Source organism: Sorex fumeus, unplaced genomic scaffold (assembly GCF_029834395.1).
Source record: "Sorex fumeus unplaced genomic scaffold, SorFum_2.1 ptg000161l, whole genome shotgun sequence".
NCBI classification, from domain to species: Eukaryota; Metazoa; Chordata; class Mammalia; order Eulipotyphla; family Soricidae; genus Sorex; species Sorex fumeus.
In genome coordinates, this window is record NW_026606218.1 from 460,195 (window position 1) to 480,400 (window position 20,206).

General features: G+C 48.8%; 2 protein-coding genes across 3 annotated transcripts in view; both read left to right on the forward strand.

Moving 5' to 3' along the window:
• Positions 1-20,206, forward strand: part of FAM20B (FAM20B glycosaminoglycan xylosylkinase) — a 209,886-nt gene that overhangs the window by 115,796 nt on the left and 73,884 nt on the right. The gene's annotated exons all lie outside the window — the stretch shown is intronic.
• RALGPS2 (Ral GEF with PH domain and SH3 binding motif 2) overlaps positions 1-20,206 on the forward strand; it is a 79,453-nt gene that overhangs the window by 51,739 nt on the left and 7,508 nt on the right. The window contains exons 8-16 of one of the 2 annotated variants that reach the window (XM_056107317.1): positions 5,165-5,302; positions 7,860-7,950; positions 9,186-9,253; positions 10,939-11,074; positions 12,512-12,663; positions 13,521-13,575; positions 15,960-16,037; positions 17,561-17,666; positions 18,453-18,545. In XM_056107317.1, coding sequence (XP_055963292.1) covers positions 5,165-5,302; positions 7,860-7,950; positions 9,186-9,253; positions 10,939-11,074; positions 12,512-12,663; positions 13,521-13,575; positions 15,960-16,037; positions 17,561-17,666; positions 18,453-18,545 — 917 coding nt within the window. The remainder of the gene's footprint in view (positions 1-5,164; positions 5,303-7,859; positions 7,951-9,185; positions 9,254-10,938; positions 11,075-12,511; positions 12,664-13,520; positions 13,576-15,959; positions 16,038-17,560; positions 17,667-18,452; positions 18,546-20,206) is intronic. The other variant, XM_056107318.1, reaches the window with a different exon arrangement.

Below are 20,206 nucleotides of genomic sequence, written 5' to 3' on the forward strand. Positions count from 1 at the left end.
GCAGAGCAGCGCTGAGCGTCTGCCGTCCCGCCGCGAGGGCGCTGTGGCTTGGCTCAGCCCCTGCACAGCGTCGCTCTCCGCGCTCCGCTCAGCCCACACGTTACGTCACCCGGCATTGCTGGAGACGGGGGAAATCTCCTCCTTAGGATTTCCTCTCCGTGGCCTGAAATAGGGGCCGGGAGATGGGGGGGTGGCGGCAGGGGGTGCAAGAGGCGCGGAGCTGGGAACAAGGAGGGCCTGTGCGGCCGGACGCCGGAAGGCACCATCTGGAAACAAACCAGCCGCGCTCAGCGCCACTTCGGAAACCAGCGTTCCCGGCTGCTGGCCTGCGCACCGGTGGGTGCGAAGCTGGGGAAGACTCGGCTTCACCCAGGGGGGCGCGGGCTGCTGGCTTTGGTCCTTCGTCTTGGTGTGGAGGCATCCCCCTCACCCCCCGCCCTGAGATCTCCATCTCCTTTCCCTAATAGTTTGAAGCCCCCCGAGAAATCTGATGCTGTAATGTTATCTTAGGTGTGGTTTGCTCAAACTGCTTTATACGGAATAACCAAAAATAAACGGGGAAAATACATAAAAAAAAGAAAATCCCTTCAGAAGTTCATCCGCTTTCCAAGCTGGTGTTCTGTAACGGCCTCTGTTCGACAGCACGCGCCTCCTGTCAGAATAAGGTCGCTCTTGTTCGTTGGTGCGTTATAATTTGCCAGTGAACGTGACGGCGGGCGTTCCTCACGCCCTGTGGGACACCCCTCCCTCTGGTACAGTTCTCCTGATTGCCTTTAGGGTGCCTTTGGGGTTACTGTGTCAGCCTGGGGATCACCCGATTCAGATGCTAACAAGGGGACGTGGTTTAGAGACCTCAGTAATAGGGCTGGGTATGCTGCTACTCGCTGGTCACTGCCTGGTCTTCCCCGCTCGTGTCCCATCAGCGTGTGCTGTTTATCTTTCTGGCTGGCCACCAAGTGTCTGTCTCTGTGATTCCCTCTGCTGGCCGCTGACCGCCTAAGATCAAGGCACGCGCTCTTCTTCCCTCTCAGCCCCTTGTCTTCCTGTTTTCCCTTTCTCACAGACCATCAGCCTGTGTGTCACTCCACGGGCCTTCTTTAAGGTGTGGGCTTAGGGGACTGGAGCGGTAGCACAGCGGGGAAGGCGTTGGCCTTGCGGCCGACCCGGGTTGGATTCCCAGCATCCCATAGGGTCCCCCAAACACCGCCAGGAGTAATTCCTAAGTGCGGAGCCAGGAGTCAGCCCAGAGCATCACCGGGTGTGACCCAAAAAAGCAAAAAAATAATAATAAAAGTTTGGGCTTAGTTTCTACCTCTCAGACAGACCTAGTTATTACTATTAATTCCAGATGATCTTCACGGGCAGGATCAGATTCAGCACCTCTAAGGCTCTGTGCCCACAACAGGAAGGTGAGGAAGTGACTTGGCATGGAAGTAAGACAAAAAGGAGGTGGGCTGGAGTGATAGCACAGCGGGGAGGGCGTTTGCCTTTCACACCACTGACCCTGGTTCGAGTCCCAGCATCCCATAGGGTCCCCCAAGCACCTCCAGGAGAAATTCCTGAGTGTAGAGCCAGGAGGAACCCCTGTGCATTGCCGGGTGTGACCAAATAAAGAGACAAAAAGGAGGGCCGTGCTGAGCTGAAGTCCCTGTGGCTGTAGCAGGGCCCCAGCACTCTTCCGGACCCTACCTCGGGCGCAGACCTCCCCATTCTTTGGGAGAAGACAGTGAATGACCCAGGAAGGTTTTCCTGCGTCTCAGAATCCTGGGCAGTTGAGGCCATCACTCGCTCTCAACGCTTTTGTTTCTGTTTTTGGTTTTTTGACCATACCCAGTGGAACTCCAGGTCTGACTCCTGGATCTGCGCTCATGGGTAACTCCTGGTTGGCTTGGGGGACCCTGTGGGGTGCTGCGTGCATGGCCAGCGCCCTCTGGCTCTCCCGGGGCTTCTTAAGGCGCCTCGCCATTTAGGCATCTCATGAGTTAAGGATGGAAACCGGAGAACCTGGGGGACAAACAGGGATTGGTTGGATTCGTTGGATTCCAAATGAGGGGCAGCTCGTTTCTCCAGAGACTGAGGGTCATCTGCATTCAGGGATGGCTGAAGCTCCCAGGAGTGAGACAGTCCAGGAATTTTGCGCAGAGGGCTGACAGAATTGGCGAGATTGATTTTTGATTTGATTCCCAGGGAGCGGCGAAGATGCAGAGGGTGTTTCTTTAAACCAGGGGGACTTAGGGGCTAGACGGGAGGGACTAGTCTGCCGGCGTTAAGCAGCAGGAGACCCGGAGATGTTCACAGGGAGGAGGAGGAGGGTCGTGGAGGCCTGTGTGAGAATAAGATTCTGCAGTGGCTGCACGGGGTGTGGGGAAAAAAAACCCAGATGGGGAAAAGGATGGAAAAACGTCCGTAGAAATTTTGACTGCTCGGGGCTGAAGCAATAGCACAGTGAGTAGGGCGTTTGCCTTGCACGCGGCCGACCCGGGTTCGATTCCCAGTATCCCATATGGTCCCCTGGGCACCGCCAAGGGTAATCCCAGAGTGCAGAGCCAGGAGTAACCCCTGTGCATCGCCGGGTGTGACCCAAAAAGCAAAAAAAAAAAAAAAAAAATTTGACTGCTCGATCTCATTATTAAGGAAGGAAAAGAATGAGAAACTGCGGCAGGAATGACAGTCCAAGGGGTAGGGCGTTCGCCTGGCATGTCGCCAAGCTGGGTTCAGCCCCTGCACTCAGAGCCAGGAATCAGCCCTGGGCGCTGCCAGGTGTGGCCCCACGCCTCCCCGACCCCCCCAGATAAGGAAGTGATAAATCACAAATGTGAGTCAAGTACTTGCCAGGTACCGCGTTGATATGGGAATCAGAAGCTACTGGAATCGTCACAAGAGGTGACTCAGGCAGCGCGAACAGCCTGGCGTCGGGAACACAGAAACTGGGCGTCTGTCGGTCCGCACACGGGAAGACTTTTAGTCCCAGCGTCTAGCTCCTTACCCTCTTAGGACTCAAAGGATACGCGCCCCCCCCCCCAACGCCCCAGTAGTGCTCAAAGGGTTTTTTGGGGGTGAGGGGGTTGGAGGGGGCATATGCGTTGCTGGGGCTTGAACTGGCTCACATTGCGCGCCCCCCCCCCCCCCCCACACACACACACACATCCTCTCTCTGGCTCCGCTCCCTGTTTCAGTCTTTCATGATTTTCCTGACACTCCTGAACTCTGCATGTGGAGAGAAAGCACGAGAGAGACCTGCCATGGAGGCAGGGTGGGGGTGATGGGAGGGAACCCAGGCACACTGGTACTGGGAAACGTACCCGGTGGAGGGCTGGGGGTTGGAGCACTGTATGACCGAAAACTAATCACGAACAGCTTTGGAAGGGTCTGTCTCACAGTGATTCAGTAAAAAGTCTTTAAGAAAATCATTCATTCTGTTTCTCTTGAATGATAGTTAGGGTGAAGGGGATCCTATTTGAAGGGGAGGTTTTCTCAGCAATGGCTGAGTGCAGAGGCAGCCGGGGGGCTGCAGAGAACCCCACTTTAGCCTTGGAGACGAGGAGGAATAGTCTGCCCAGGGACCAGAGCTGAAGCTGTAGACCCATTGGGATCCCCAAGACTGAAGCCCGCTGCAAGGCCCGTTCCACCCTTCTCAGCGCACTGGCCTTGGAGGAAACGTGGAGAGTTTGTGAAGGAAACGCATTGCTGTGCTTCAGCGAGCTAATGGTCTTGAAGACAGAAGTACGGAAGGGGAGCCACTGGGGGGTTGGTAGAGTGGTGTCGTGAATCGGTGACATTGTAAAGGACGCGGGCACAGAGCAGATGCACTGCCCATGTCCTCCAGGGACCGCGAGCCTCAGGTATCCGCCTCTACTCGAATGCTTCTGAATCCCTTTCTTGGCTTTTTGGGAGAACCACTGACCCCTGCGCCAATAAGGTGTATCTGGATGGGCCGAAATGGGTCCAGGAGGCTCGCCAGTGGACAGATCCGATGTTCAAGTAGGGAAGCGTCTTTTCATCTCTGACTGCAGTTTCCTTTCTTACACATTCTCTGTGTGTGTGGTCACAGGCAGTACCCTTGCTGCGCGTTCAGAAGACCCGTCAGGGTACGCGGTGTAGTATAGTCTTTCAGTAGGACAGAGAAACAAAATACCTCTTGTGGGGTGGGGGTGAACTTGTATCACAGGAACTAATTCAGAAATCCAGTTGTTGACTTTCAGGTTTTTTTTTTTTATTTCGTTTTGGGGCCACACCCAGCAGTAGTCAGGGGTTCTTCCTGGCTCTGCACTCAGGGATCACTCCTGGCTATGCTCTTGCCATTCAAACAGCTCTTTCTATGAAGGAGACACTTTGCAGTCATTAGGGCTCCTTTGATAATTGTCAGCTCTAGGCACTGGGTAGAGGCAAGTAAGAGGGAGTAACCGATTTTTGCTAGTCCCTTAGTGCCTGTACCAGGCCTCTGGAACCACAACGCGACAGAGTGATGAGGAGCTGGTGGTGGAGAGGACCAGCAGCATCTGCGGGAGCACGGAGAGTCAGGGCTTCTGCAGGAATCAGAGCATCCAACTCTAGCCCCTGGTCATACCCAGAAAGGCGTTGTAAAAAGACAGTCAAGGGGACTGGAGCGATAGGACAGAAGGAAGGGTGTTTGCCTTGCACGCAGCTGACCAGGGTCCGATCCCTGGCATCCCATATGGTCCTATATGGTCCCCCAAGCACTGCAAGGAGTAATTCCTGAGCACAAAGCCAGGAGTAATACCCCTGAGTATCACCAGGTGTTGCCCCCCCCCCCAAAAAAAAAGATATTTCCAGAAAATCTAATTCACGCGTCTCACTCTACCTTCACCAAAATGTAGGCTTCAAGAGTGACGTCTGGGGGCTGGAGCAATAGCACAGCAGGTAGGGCTGTTGCCTTGCACACGGCCAACCTGGGTTCGATTCCCAGCATCCCATATGGTCCCCTGAGCACCGCCAGGGGTAATTCCTGAGTGCAGAGCCAGGAGGAACCCCTGTGCATTGCCGGGTGTGACCCAAAAAGCAAAAAATAAAAAGAGTGTGTCTGGGCAAAGCAGCGTAGAATAACATGTGTATTCTGAGGATGCCGGGCAAAGCGAGAGAGCCATCTCCCCCTTTGTGTCCTCTATTCCGAGCTGCAGTTCTCATCATGCTCCTTTCATTCCAGGTATCTATTTGTCAGATTTAACGTACATCGACTCAGCATACCCGTCAACTGGCAGCATTCTAGAAAATGAGCAGCGATCCAATTTAATGAATAACATCCTCCGGATCATTTCCGATCTACAGCAGTCCTGTGACTACGGTGAGTCTCGGGGGACCGGCCCAGCCACCCTCTGCTGGCGTCTGGCCCCTCCGACCTGAGCCAGTGACTTTGCAGGAACTGCAGTTTCTCAAAACTTTCCTCACTGCCCAGGTCAGCAGGGAGCACCTGCTTCAGATCCTACTTCTTAAGACACATCTAACATGTTTTTTCTACCCTTTTCTTTCTTTTTTTTTTTTTTTTTTTTGCTTTTTGGGTCACGCCCAGCGATGCTCAGGGCTGACTCCTGGCTCCGCACTCAGGGATCACTCCTGGCGGTACTCGGAGGACCCTATGGGATGCTGGGAATCGAACCTGGGTCAGCCGCGTGCAAGGCAAATGCCCTACCCGCTGTGCTGTCGCTCCAGCCCCTTTTCTACCCTTTTCATGGAGTTGTGCTGATAAAAGTATTTTCCTTCTCTTCATCCCACTTGGTTTCCCTGCTCCGTCAGGGCAAGTAGGTGTGAGATTTCTCAGTTCCAGGAGTAGAGCTGAGACATTGATCGTAAGCAAGTAGGCCAAAGTTTTCTTTGTTTTTTTTTTTTTTTTTAATGTAGGAGTATTGCTATTTATTCAGCCATTGATTAAACTTATTGAAGTGGGCATGAACTCCACATTATTTTTAATTTTTTTAATTGGTCACAAGATAATCATTACAAAGCTGTTCATAATTGGGTTTCCGTCACACAGTGATCCAGCACCAGTACACATTTCCCACCACTGATGTCCCCTGTTTCCCTGCCATCCACCCCTTAATGCCCCACCCCCACACCCCCAGACTCCGCCTAGGGGAGGCACTTCATTTCCTGCGCTCTCTCTCTCCTTTTTCTTTCTGTGCATTATGGTTTGCAGTACAGGTGCTAAGAGGTCGTGGTGTTTGTTCAGGGCATTCTGTATTTTTATCAGGACTGGAGTAGCTTTTTAATTGGGGTGGCAGCTTTAGGGTGTCCATGTGAATGCCAAGACTTCTAGAAGTATAGGGAAGTAGGGGGAGGTAGCCCATCCTGACCCTAAGAAAGCCTGGAGATTTCAGTCACAAAATCCACATACCTGAATTTTCAGCATATTATGTCTTGGTGAGGTCCGTCCTGAGAAGGTGGAATCAGGCCAGGGGTACGGCTGCGATTTTGCATTGTGGAAGCAAGTGGCTGTCAGGGGCTCTGCTTGGGCAGGCTCCAGGCTGACCTGTCCTCCTCCGATTTACCCTGGTCTGTTCTGCCATGCACAGGTCCAAGATTAACTGTGGCTTTTGATCCCTTTCCAGATTTATTTACGGGCCTCTGAAAAAAAGCCAGTAAGTGAATTTGTATAGCTGAGCCAGACGGAAGTGGTTTATGGGCCTGGCTCCCACATACCTAACTTTTTAATTTCTTGCACTTGGTCCCAAGTTGTTGGGTCTGGCCAAAGGCACAGTGGCAATTTCAGGGTTTCAGAAAGCCTGAAGGCACCATCAGGCTGCTGATGCACTCACCCTGCAGGTACAGGTTGACCTGCTGGTGGCACCACACCCCCACAGGCCAAAGTTCTTGAAGCTGATGTTGAGGAAATGCTGGTTGTTGCCTGAGGTGCATAGTAGGGAGCCACAGAAAAAGCACTTGAGTGAGCTCAGATGATTTGAAAATAGTTTTTCACCGTTTTGTAAAACATTTCCATGCTGGGCCTGGGAGCAACTCAAAGGACAGAGCACAAACCCTGAGCACTGCCAGGAGCAGTGCAGAAAGCCACTGGGCATGGCCCAGAAACCCAGTGATCCTTTGGTGGATAGGGAGTAGGGAGTATAGAAAGATAGGCTGTGGAGATGTATAATGTCAGGGTTTAAAAGGCAATGCCTGGAGCTAGAACAATTAGCACAGCAGGTAGGACGTTTGCCTTTCACAGGTTCGATTCCCAGCATCCCATAGGGTTCCCCAAGTACTGCCAGGAGTGATTCCTGAGTGCAGAGCCAGGAGGAACCCCTGAGAATCACCAGGCAGGACCCAAAAAGCAAAAAAACAAGGGGGGGGGCTGGAGAGAGAGCTCAGTGGACTGTGCATGAAGCAAGCCTGAGTTCAGTCTCCGACACTGGTGGCTCCTGAGCACAGTGGAATGCCTCGTGGGCCAGAGAGCTGGTACAGCGATTTGGGTGCTTGCCTTGCACACAGCTGATCCAGGTTCAGTGCCTACACCATGTCTGGTCCCCCAAGCAGTGCCATGTATGTGTCCCTTCCCCCCAAAAAAGAAAGAATGCCTCCAAAGGAACCACCTTTTATATTACGCACTCACATGAGATTTTAGTGGAAATCACCATGAAGGCTTTGTGAGTTTCATTTCCAGTTAAAATCTTCAGGTATATCTTCTAAGTGGAGCTTTTATTAAAGTCTATACAAGCAGCATCTAATTGTAATTCTCCAAACTGCCTTCAGTTTTACATTAAACAGAAGTTCTTTCAGTAATGTCCTTCTGGATTTCATTTAAATTTTGCTGCTGATAAGCCTTAATTTACCTTGAAGTCTATTTCCTTAGTGAAGATGTACCTTATTGGTTTATTGTTAATCATAATGAATTTTTATGTTTTCCCCAGACATCCCCATGTTGCCTCATGTCCAGAAGTACCTGAATTCTGTGCAGTATATAGAGGAGCTGCAGAAGTTTGTGGAAGATGATAATTACAAGTAGGTTGGCTCTTCAAATACGAAAATACGATTGGGCTTTTTGGGGGTTTTGTTTTTGTTTTTGTTTTTTGCATTTTGAATCACACCCGGGCAATGCCTGAGGGTTACTCCTGGCTCTGCACTCCGGGATCACTTCCGGTGGGCTTGGGGACCATATGGGGTGCTGGAAGCTGAAACCAGGTAGGCCACCCTTGGTGTTCTGAGGTATACAACACAGCCTCCAGCACCCCATGTGGTCCCCATATGGGTTTGGACAACACCAAAAGTGCCATCCCCAGCTGTTTTAATATCCTATCTTAAATATCTCTTCCAATCATTTCTGCCCACAAAACTCATCACTCTAATAAATTATTGTGAACTTTATTAAAAATGAAATTTAAAAATAAAAAAAGAATCATCACTTTTTCTGTGAAACTGGAAACTGCAGATTATCCTAGATGGAAGTTTCTACCAATAATAAACTTTGACCCAGCGCAGTCATTTAGAAAGAGTTTTGCAAACAACCTTTTATTCGTACCCATTCTTGGATGGTTGCTTGTGTTTTAGGTATCTAGTTTTAAATGGAGCGATAGCACAGAGGGGTAGGGCATTTACCTTGCATGCAACTGACATGGCTGACCCAAATTTGATTCCTCTGCCCCTCTTGGAGAGCCGGGCAAGCTACCAAGAGTATCTCGCCTGCACGGCAGAGCCTGGCAAGCTCCTCATGACGTATTCGATATGCCAAACACAGTAACAAGTCTCACAATGTTACTGGGCCCGCTCGAGCAAATCGATGAACAACGGGAGGACAGTGACAGTGACGGTTTTAAATGAGGTGGTTTTTAATTTCAGTGTTTACAGATGCCCTCAAATCACCTACTGAAGGTTTAGGAAGAGTTTTTATAATAGAGTTAATAATATATGAAAGTTGCTGAATGTAAGTTAAGGGTCAACTACAGTATGATACCAAGTTTGATTGTCTTTTAGTCATTCAGCAAATACCATCCATTGATTTTTTTTAAATTATTTGACAGTGTCGGGTAGTTTGGGGAGAATTATCTATTTTTAAGCATGAGTTTTTATTTTCTCTAATATTTTTTAGACTAACTGTAAAGCCAACTAATGCACAAAGAATGTTACCGAGTGCTGGGATTATTTTATATAAATCCTTTTGGCTTTGATGAGAAAGTGTGATTTTGATGTTGTATCAGATCTTAATCTTTATGTGTGTGTTGTTTTTCTTTGCTGTTCAGACTGTCACTAAAGATAGAACCAGGAACCAGTACCCCTCGTTCTGCTGCTTCCAGGGAAGACTTAGTTGGTGAGTGATGCTTCTCGCTCATCACCCAGTACCCAGACAAACTCATCAGGAATGTACTTCAAAGGAGATAAATGCTTGCCACGCTCTTCGCTGTGTTCGAAAACATCTTTTTGATAATAGATCGATGCTTTTTTAAAAAATTTATTTGAGAGTGCTTACTTGTAGTTTGTTGGTGATATACCAGCAAGCAGTCAAGTCTAACCAAGAAAGTCAGATCCAGGGGCTGGAGCGAAAGCACAGTGGGGAGGGCGTTTGCCTTGCACCCGGCCAACCCCGGTTCAGTTCCCAGCATCCCTTATGGTTCCCCGAGCATCACCAGGAGTAATTCCTGAGTGCAGAGCCAGGAGTAACGCCTGAGCATCGCCGAGTGTGGCCCAAAAAGCAAAAGAAAGAAAGATGAATTCAGGCAGAGCTGCAGCTCTGCAGCACACAGGCCCCCAGTTCTGTCCCTGCCAGCTGTGCCCAGGGCCCCCTTACAGCACCTCTAGTCCCCAGTAGTGCTGAGAGGTAGCCTCAAAGGAGAAGAAAATGAGAAAATCCAAGGGGAGTGCATGAGAAGACTCTGCCCTAGGTTGGAGGGCGTATCCTGCATGAACACGCCCCAGAATGGTTTGGAGGCCCAGTTGGTGGTGGGGATGAAACTCAGGCATCTGCAGGAGCTCTGTGGAGATGGCCAGGAACGGTCCGGAAGCAGGAAGGAACGAACACTCCCCTCAGCTAGGAAGGTGCTTTACACTGATTTCTCCTTTGCGTGGAAAAAAAAATGTGCTGATTTGAATCACTGTAGGAGATAGTTTTATTGACTTGATGTCTTTAAATTTTAGTGACAGGGTCAGGGATGTGAGTGAGTTGGTGAAAGCGGGGCGCCATCCCTGATACATCCTACCCCCCCCCCAGCACTCCCTGGAGTGACCCCACAACAATGTCACTTGTCATCCCGTTGATCATCGATTTGCTCGAGCGGGCACCAGTAACGACTCCATTCGTCCCTGTCGCATGCTAGCGTAGCCCAGTGGCGTATTGGGAGCTCTTTCAGGGTCAGGGGAGTGAGGTCCATTAATGTTACTGTTTTGGCGTATCGAATACGCCACAGGGAGCTTGCCAGGCTCTGCCGTGCCCCACAACAATAGCAATGAAAAGTATATATATATATATTTTTTGCTCTAATACTAGACTGAGAGCACTGAAAATACAAATGGTTATAGATGCTCCTGTCTTCTTTGCGCCTCCCCCCCATAAGCGATGCTCAGCCATCAGCCATCCCAGCTGTTGGAGGGACCCTGCAGAGCCCATGGTAAAACCCAGAGCATGCCCTCCATCCTGGGATCGTACCCCAGCCCTCAGAATTGCTGACTTTGGTAGCGTTATAAAGGGGATGTTCCGTATGAAATGTACAGCACACAGCGTGAGAGGCACCGGACAGCAGCAGTGCCATGCTTCAAGAAGTCGCTAATCAGCACCTTTTCCAAAAAAAAAAAAATCAAAATAGACCTTGGCATTAAGCCCCAAATGATTCTGTTCTGAACCACTCGAAAGCTCATCTCACAAACTAATGTTTCTCGGGTTCCATCCGTCCGTGAACTAAGACCACATTCCATAGCTTCAGAAAACAGACTCTGCTCACGTCGAGACTGATGGGCTCCCAAAACGCGCCGTTGTCAACTTTCTTTCCGCTTGGCCCCTAGGTCCCGACGTCGGCGCGTCCCCGCAGAGCGGACGCAAGAGTGCCACCGCCGAAGCAGCCTTGCTCCCCGCCACGCCACCCTCCCCACGGAACCTCATCCCCCACGGACACAGGAAGTGCCACAGCTTGGGCTACAAGTCAGCCTTCTCCTTTCTCGTCTAGTCACTGGCAGGGTTTCCCCTCGTATCCCCCCGCCCCCCAACTTACTAAGCGTTAGAGGTGTTTTTGCATATTTTGCACTCCAGTAAAGCATTGTATGCCCAAAAGCTTGTTTCTACCTTAATCTTAATTTGGAAATGAGCTTTATAGTTTACAATGCCTTTGACTTATGGGTCAGATGATTATCATAAATCAGACGTCAAGGTCGTTGTTTTTTTTAACTGCTACAAACATGGGTCTTTAAATTTTGCTTTATTCCTAGCTGCAATGAAAAAGAAGCATTTTTGTTAAATTTCAGGAGATTTGTGGGCTGGAGTGATAGAACAGCCAGTAGGGCATTTTGCCTTGGCATGCAGCCATTCCAGGTTTGTTCCTGGCACCCCATCTTGTCCCTCAAACTCGCCAGGAGCAACCCCTGAGCAATGCTGATTTGACCCAAAAACCTAATAAAAGATTGTGAGGAATTTTTTGTGGGATTTTTGTTGTGAGGGGCGGGCAGGGTACGGCACATGCAGTAGTGCTCGATGATCACTCACTGGGCAGTGCTTAGAGAAACGCGTGGTTCTGGGATCCAAGTCTGGCCATCTGTGTGCAAAAACAGAGGCGCTCAAAAGTTACCTTCCAGGCTGAGATTAGTATCTAAAAATGGAACCTGTGACTGTGACACAATTTTTGTGGATATAATAGTGTTTCTCTGCAAAGTTAAAATTTTTAGTGGGATCCATGTCTTTTTTTGCTTTTTGGTCACACCCGGTGATGCACAGGGGTTCCTCCTGGCTCTGCGCTCAGGAATCACTCCTGGCGGTGCTCAGGGGACCCTGTGGGATGCTGGGGATCAAACCCGGATTGGCCACTGTGCTATTGCCCCAGTCCTGGGCTCCATGTCTTTGATGCAGTTCACACATTGATGCTGGTGCTGCTGTTTGAGTTAATCAAGCCACATCCAGGTGTGTGCCACAGGGCCACACACCGGCTGGCAGTGTGTTAAACCATGTCAAAGTATGTAACACAGCATGTTACATACCAGGTGCCTGCGAACTGGTTTCCTGGAACAGTCTGCCCCTATGCTTCCAGGTAGAAGCTTTGATGGTGGAAAATGTGTTGGTTAGTAGAAGAGTTCAGAAGTAGGTTCAGGAGAGCTGGTAAATCTTTCCCTCCTGTGTCTTTATTTATTTAGTCTTGCTTTTTGGGGGGTCACACCCGGCGATGCCCAGGGGTTCCTCCTGGCTCTGCACTCAGGAATCACTCCTGGCAGTGCTCAGGGGACCATATGGGATGCTGGGAATCGAACTCGTTTTGGCTGTGTGAAAGACAGAAGCCCTCCCCGCTGTGCTGTCGCTCCAGCCCCAGCCTCCTGCGTCTTTAGATGAGAGCATCTGATGGGCGTGCCCCACCTGCCTCTCTCTCTTTTGCAGTTTCATTCATAAAATGAACACGGCCGAGTTTAAGAGTGCGACGTTCCCCAATGCAGGACCCAGACACCTGTTGGACGACAGCGTCATGGAGCCCCACGCCCCATCCAGGGGCCACGCGGAGAGCTCTACACTGTCCAGCGGCATCTCCATCGGTGAGACGCCCCGCGGCCCCCTGACCCCACTCAGGTCCGGAGCCCTTTCTCAGCCCAAGCGGGCAGCTCCACACTTGTAACCCCAAAGTTCAGAACTCAGACTTTTTTTTTTCTTTTTTGGGTCACACCCGGGGTTGCACAGAGGTTCCTCCTGGCTCTGCACTCAGAATTACTCCTAGCGGTGCTTGGGGGACCCTATGGGATGCCAGGGATCAAACCTGGGTCGGCCAGGTGCAAGGCCAACGCCCTCCCCGCTGTGCTATCACTCCGGCCCTTAGAACTCAGACGTTTTTAAGAATGCTTTTAGCATCAGTCTCCATCATGGGGGCCTCGGGGGACCAACGAGAAAGGAGTGTAGGTGCTTCAGGGGTGTCTGCATGTGGCTTGCACAAGGGACTGCGAAGGAGGCAGTTAGGTCTGACTGGGGTTTGGACTAAGCCCGCAACTAGATGGGGGTGTTCTTGGCATGGTAGAAAGGATGAGCCGGGGGTGCAACAGGTTGGGGTGTTCGGAGATTTGAGAACTGGGGCTTTAAACGCTCTCCCCACTGTGCTGTTGCTCCAGCCCCAAGTTTTTTTAAGCACAGAGAATTTTGGGGGCGGGGGGAAATGTTCTCTTGTTTCGGTGTGTTTCAGTGTCTTGAGGATGAGCTCGTGGTAGGCTGCTCAGCCACTTCCTAGCTGCGATGCTATGGGGTCATGTGCCACATGTGGGAAGTGTGTGTGGGGGGGGTACCAGGGAACGAACTCCACTGCACCCTCAGTTACTGACACATCCTCTAGCCCGGAGAAGCTTGTAAGTATTAGATTCCATCTGTAGCTCTGGTGTCTAAAAATACGAATGACTCTTAATTTTAGGAAGCAGTGATGGCTCTGAGCTAAGTGAAGAGACCTCCTGGCCTGCCTTTGAGAGGTAAGAGAACTTGCCCACGGCTTTGGCTTTAGGTTGTGTCAGAGTATGCAACATCAAGTCTAAGTCTACGTATCTCCAAGAGATTGTTCGGGATAGAAATGATTGATATAATTAAGTACAGCCGACCCCTCGAATCTTAAATGTCAATACTGGTGGAGTTGAAAATATTTAGTTCTCTAACCTCATACTAGTCACTCGATAGGGAGTGGTTATCCTATCTATACATTGGAGTTAAGCCATATTTGGATTGCTTAATTTCCCGCTGGTTGGCTGAAAATGAGTCCTCGTTCTTGGTGAAATTTCATAAAGCCTTCATCTTTCTGTGATTAAGATTTTGTTTGTTACGCCTTGTTCTTTTCAAAGTAACATTGATGCTTTCTGCTCCAAATTGTCAGTGTTCCCCAGTTTTGTTCACTAGTTAGGGAGATCCTTGACTTGTTTTTACAGATTATTTACCTTTCAGCTTTCCCTGTCATCTCTTTTTTCCTGAATCAGGAAAAACTCAAGAGTTTACCTCTGACAGACTCTGAATTTATACAGATTGCTTTAGTTCTTAGAAGAGCATAATGCCACCGAGTGTTGGTTTGAGAGGCTATTAAAATCTTACACAAAAACTATGGGATTTGGGGCAGGAGAGTTAGTACAGCAGGGAGGGCGCTTGCGTTGTGCATGACCAACCCAGTTTCCATCCCTAGCACCCCAGATGGTCTCCTGAGCCTGCCACGAGTGATCCCGGAGCACAGAGCCAGGAGTAACCTCTGAACATCACCAGATGTGCCAAACCCTCTCCCCTTTTTTTTTTTACATGAGTAAATAGGGCCAGAACCCTGGGAGCAATGGTACAGTAGGTCGAGCACTCAACTGTATGCAGCAGACCCAGGTTCAATCCCCAGCACCCAGTATGGTCCCCCAAACCCTGCCAGAAGTAAGCTCTAAGCACACCCAGGTGTGGCCACAGAACAGAACAAAAAAATGAGTAATCAGGATGGTGCTGTGCTAATCATTTTTGCTCACCCCTGGGGGCTGCTTATGAGACGCGTTTTAATGATGTTCCTTCACATCTCAAAACAATGCTTTCTTTTAGAACAAATGTTTTGTTTGCTTTGCAGACATTTGTAGCTAAAAATAGCTGCTGTCCTTTTGCCAGGTTTACGTCAGTGACATCAGTGACATTTTGAGTGTAAATTCGTGCTGTTCAGTGAGATTCATACATGAAGTAGGAAAGAGTAAACCAAAAGCAAAAGCCTAAGATTTAAAATACCATCTGGATATCAAACCTCAAAATTGTACTCTGGATAAATATACCATTTTTTTGTCCTTCTGTTGATATTTAAAGAGATACTTTCTGTTCATGTACATTTATTAACAGGGCTACCTTACTGGCTTTTCCCAGGCAAAGGAAGTATCGTGTGTGTGTGTGTGTGTGTGTGTGTGTGTGTGTGTGTGTGTGTCCTTTGAGAAATCCTTTTTTTTTTTTTTGCTATTTGGGTCACACCCAACAATGCTCAGGAGTTACTCTTGGCTCTACATCTCAGGACTTACTCCTGGCGGTCCTCAGGGGACCCTATGGGATGCCGAGAATCGAACCCGGGTCAGCTGTGTGCAAGGCAGACGCCCTACCTGCTGTACTATCGCTCCGCCCTTAGAAATATTCTTTACCATTTTATGTAGGCATATTAACTATGCATGTTCATCCTTTATTGACTTTATCACTCATTCATTGCAATTGCTGTGGGAGTGAAAGAATACCTGTGTCTATGTCTGTGCCTCAGTGGAACTCTTTGGTTGTCCTTTATGTAAAAGCTAGAGAGGTCGAATGGAGATGGGGCCGCAGTGTGGGGGCTCACAGCTGTGAGGCCCAAGGTGGAATCCCCAGCACAGCAGCAAAAGGAAAAGTAAAGTCAACGAAAGATCCAGCGGGCAAGAACGTGGTTAGGCCATGTTCATTTTGCATCTACAAGCAACAGTTCTTTGAGGGGTCTTCCTGGGGACAGTGAAAATGAGTTGCTTCTGTGAATCCAGCCATCCTGAAACGAATCCAAGAACTGGAAGAGAAACAAGGATTTCTCAAATATTTTTCAGTCTTCCCTGTTACTTAATTATAGATAGCTTTCAAGTTATTTTCACAGATTTGAGACACAGCATGAATGTACAAATGTGTGGTAGGTAGGGACAAAACACCTAGAATAGTATTTCTAGAGTCAACAGTAGGGAAAAAAATTTGTAAACCTAGGCTGTGTGCTTCAAAATTAGAGACAGTCATCCACTGTCTGTTGATGGTGTGTGGAAAGCTGTCCACAGTGGCTGTGCTGTTCTAGGTGTTGCTGATGCTCGTGTGGGTGAAAGTATATGTAATGTATACAATTTATACTGGACTCCGACAGGAGCAGATTATACCATTCTCTGGGCCCGGTGACAAGAGTGGCACGAAATGGCTATCGGAGCCACCTGAAGGCCAGCAGGTACCACCCCCTGCGTTCAGGGGTCACACACTTCCCCTCTGGTGTTGGTGATCGGCTTCCGTGGGTATGGGTTCCCATCGTTTCTGCTCTCTCTCACCTAATTGATTGGAAAGTAAAAGATGCCTGGGGAAATCTGACTTCTCAGATGAAACCTAGAGATACTTGGGAACCCCTCTCTCCCTCCCACACACCTAACCCTGAAGGACTGCAGCTTCATGTCACGTTTGAAAGATAATCCCGAAGTCAGGGACTCTGCAACTGCATGGGTCGTTCTCAGAACTGCAGCGCTGCTTGGCTCCAGCAGTCCCCAAACCTGCTTGTTATTCCAAGGCTGCAGTCGAAGCATTTACTTGGCTGAAACTTTATTTATTTTTTTTTTTTTATGTCTTTTCCGATCAGCTGTAGATCCTGAATGTAGAACGGTCTTGTTTGATTCAGTAATGTTCAAACTCACGTTCGTCTTAGTTGAACTGAGTCTCTGCACGATGCCGAATGCAGACTCGGGTCGGGGAGGGGATCGGGAACCGGAAGTCAGTGTTGGCACCTAATCAGCCAGCACACCAGGAAACAGAACTGCACACCTCCAAAGTAAACCCTTTGTCGGTTTGGTGGTGTCTGGCCTTCTCGTCTCTACCTCCCCGAATATGAAACCGTCTGTTGAAGTTTCTGGTGTTGGCCAGATATTTTGAGTTACTTTCGAAGACGCCTAAATAATCTTAAAGGCACAAACTGGTATCGATTCCAGTTTTCTTGGATTTTTCGGAGTTCTGCGGCTCATGCCAGATCACCAAAGGATGGCCAGTGTCTGTGTTTTCACTACCGTGGAATCATTCTCGCTTTAAATGCAGAGCCTTAAATCACTGGGCGAAGGTAGTTAAATGCCTGGTTATCTTGTGATTGTTTTCTTTACGTGAAGAGGAAATCTGCTTTCGAGTTCTTTCTTGGAGAGCTGCTGGCCGATTATCACACGGACAGCCTCTCACTGTCTCTCAGTTACCACAGAAAGCTGGGGAGTTGATATTTTTAATTCTTACGCTGTTGTTCCTGCCTTCTTTAGGATTAAGTTAAGCATGGGTTTTCTTTTTGTTTTCTGAGCTGCTGCTATTTTTATTTCAAGTTTTTTATGCTTAAGTACTTTTAACAAACAGAACCCTCATCTTTCCTACCAGGACTTAAAGTATTTCATGGAAATAAAGTTGACAGCAGAGATGCAGTGTCGCATGTACAGAAGAGAAAAGACTTAAATCCTTACTTTTTAATCTTTACTAAAGTAAATCACTGCATTTCTGTATCACATGTGATCGAAAGAACATGTCAATCACCTGACTTTAATAACTTCCTGATTATCTTTTATGACAGCTAATAAATTTCAGATCAATGGACCTTTATAAATTGTCATTATCTTCTCATTCTGCACAAAATGACATTTTAAAAATTCAGAGTAATTGCATTTTCCTGAAGTGCCTACTCGATAAATACTGCAGGAAAAAAACACTCTCTTTGGCCTTTTTTCATTATTCCAGTTCTGCCGAATCCGAAGATCTGGCCGTACACTTATATCCGGGAGCCGTCACTATTCAAGGTGTCCTCAGGAGGAAAACGCTGCTAAAAGAAGGCAAAAAGCCTACGGTATGATTTGATAATATATCTTACATTATTAAAAGCTCTCCAGGGAGCTGGAGTGATAGCACAGCAGATAGGGCGTTTGCCTTGCATGTACCACCTGGGTTCAATTCCCAGCATCCCATATGGTCCCCTGAGCACTGCCAGGAGTAATTCCTGAGTGTAGAGCCAGGAACAACCCCTGTGCATCGTCGGGTGTGACCCAAAAAGCAAAAAATAATAATAATAAAATATCTCCAGTAATGGGCTTGAATGATAGAACAGTGGTAGGGCGTTTGCCTTGCGCGCAGCCGGCCCAGCCGGAGCCGGGTTCAATTCCTCTATCCCTCTCGGAGAGCCTGGAAAGCTCCCCATGACGTATTCAATATGCCAAACACAGTAACAACAAGTCTCACGATGGAGACGTTACTGGGCCCGCTTGAGCAAATCGATGAACAATGGGAGGACCGTGACCGTGATCTCCGGTAATACCAACTATATCCAGGACTTGAAATGGGTTAAAATACCCGTTTGCCTGGTAATGTTCCCTCACTGAACGTGTCTTCCTACCTGCCACGTGGATTTCAGTTCCTCATATGCCAACGCTTCTTGTGGCTCCCAGAGCTCTTGGGAAAGTGCAGGAACTGTAGGGCTGGGCCCGGGGCTGGTCTACAGAGGCTCCGAGGGAGGGCAGGGGCGGTAGTAGCAGCCAAGAGCCCCAGTGGTGGGGCAGAGGTGTCCTGTGGGGAACGGCCTGCGGCTCTGGGGACAGTAAGGCCGAGCACATTAGAGTGTGCCTGTCTGTCTCTCCAGGTAGCGTCGTGGACAAAATACTGGGCAGCTTTATGCGGGACACAACTTTTTTACTATGCTGCCAAGTCTCTCAAGGCCACCGAAAGGAAACACGTAAGTTTCTTCCCATCTCTGTGTGTCTCCTCGGGACCGGTCAAAAAAGTGGTCCTGGAGGGGTGGTCTTGGTGGGCTGCTGCCAGGATACAGACCTGGGTCCAGAAGTGGCTGGGTCCCTCTTTGGGCCCATTGTTAGGGGATTCCCCGGGCAGGCCTGGAATAGCTTCTGTCACTCAGAGTTCTCCTTTGAATGCCATTTTCCCAGTATACATGCCAAAGCTACACCTCACGTTGTATCTGTCATGGCACCAGTTGAGGAAATGTGAACTTTTAAAACGGTGCCCGAAATTTGAAGTTTCGTCTTCATCGGTCTCTGACAGCCCTGTGGAAGGGAGACCATCCCGAGCGTGGCTGGCGGTTCAATTCTGCTTTATCTCTGAGGGACTTACATGAAGCCTCATGAGGTTCTGGGCTTCCAATGCACGCTGTCCTCTGAGATGTTTTTTGGTTTATCACAGAGTTTTCTTCGTATATGTCAGTCTTTGAAGGGAAGATTCATTTTCCATGTTGCGTTAAAAAAATTGCTTTGAGAGGGATTTGATTCCTCAGTCACCATGCTGAGGACAGGAGGTGTCAGTAAGTCACTTTCTCCTCAGAAAGCTGCCACAGGGCCCTGCATAGGTCAGAGAAGCCTGACTTCATTATCCCGGGCCTGGCCCTGGGAGCAGATGGGTGCTGGGACATCATAAGGGTGTCTAGACGTGGATTCCCTGCAATTTTTGGTCATTTTTTAGGTAGAGTTGTAGGATTGTGTCTGGTCTAATTGACTAGACTGTAGCACTGTAGCACTGTCCTCCCGTTGTTCATAGATTTGCTCGAGCGGGCACCAGGAATGACTCAGAACAAATTGTGAGACTTGTTACTGTTTTGGGCATATCAGATATGTCACTGGGAGCTTGCCAGACTTTGCCGGGCAATATTGCACTTTCAGAGATTTGCTTCACTGGAACTTTTTTTTTTTTTTGTGATTCAATAAAACTTTTTTTTTTTTAATTTTTAATAGTGAGACATCATGAGGTACAGTAGCAGACTTACACATTTTTGTGCTTGGGTTTCAGTTATACAATGATCAAATACCCATCCCTCCACCGGTGCCCATTTCCCACCACCACGGGTCCCAGTATCCGTCCCACCCCCCATCCCCCCATCCCACCCTGCCTCTGTGGCAGGGCATTCCCTCTTGTTCTCTCTCTCTCATTGGGTTTTGACTTCACTGGAACATTTTGAAGTGTAATTTCCTCACCTTGGTATTGTTATACAGGGATGGAAGGTAATGGATCACCTGACATACTTGCTCTTCAGATAAGGTTAACCGTCCTGAGGCCACTTTGAAATTCTTAGCTGGATTTATTTCACTCGATCAACCTGTGAAGAAACAGTATTCGAAATAAGGGGTTTTTCGGTTTTATCCTGACTTTAATTAAAAGCCAAGTTAGATCATTAACAGCTTTAGTTTTTTATCTGATGAAGATGTTTAATATCCTTTCATATGGCATTACTGCTGCTGTCTGCATAAGGGGCATTAATAGCATGATGCGGATTTTTAATAATGAGGGGTTTGGGGGTTTTTGTTGCTCATGGCTTATTCCTGGCCTCACGCTCAGGGATCACTCTCGGTAGGGCTCAGGGGACCATATGAAGTGCCAGGGATCGGATCC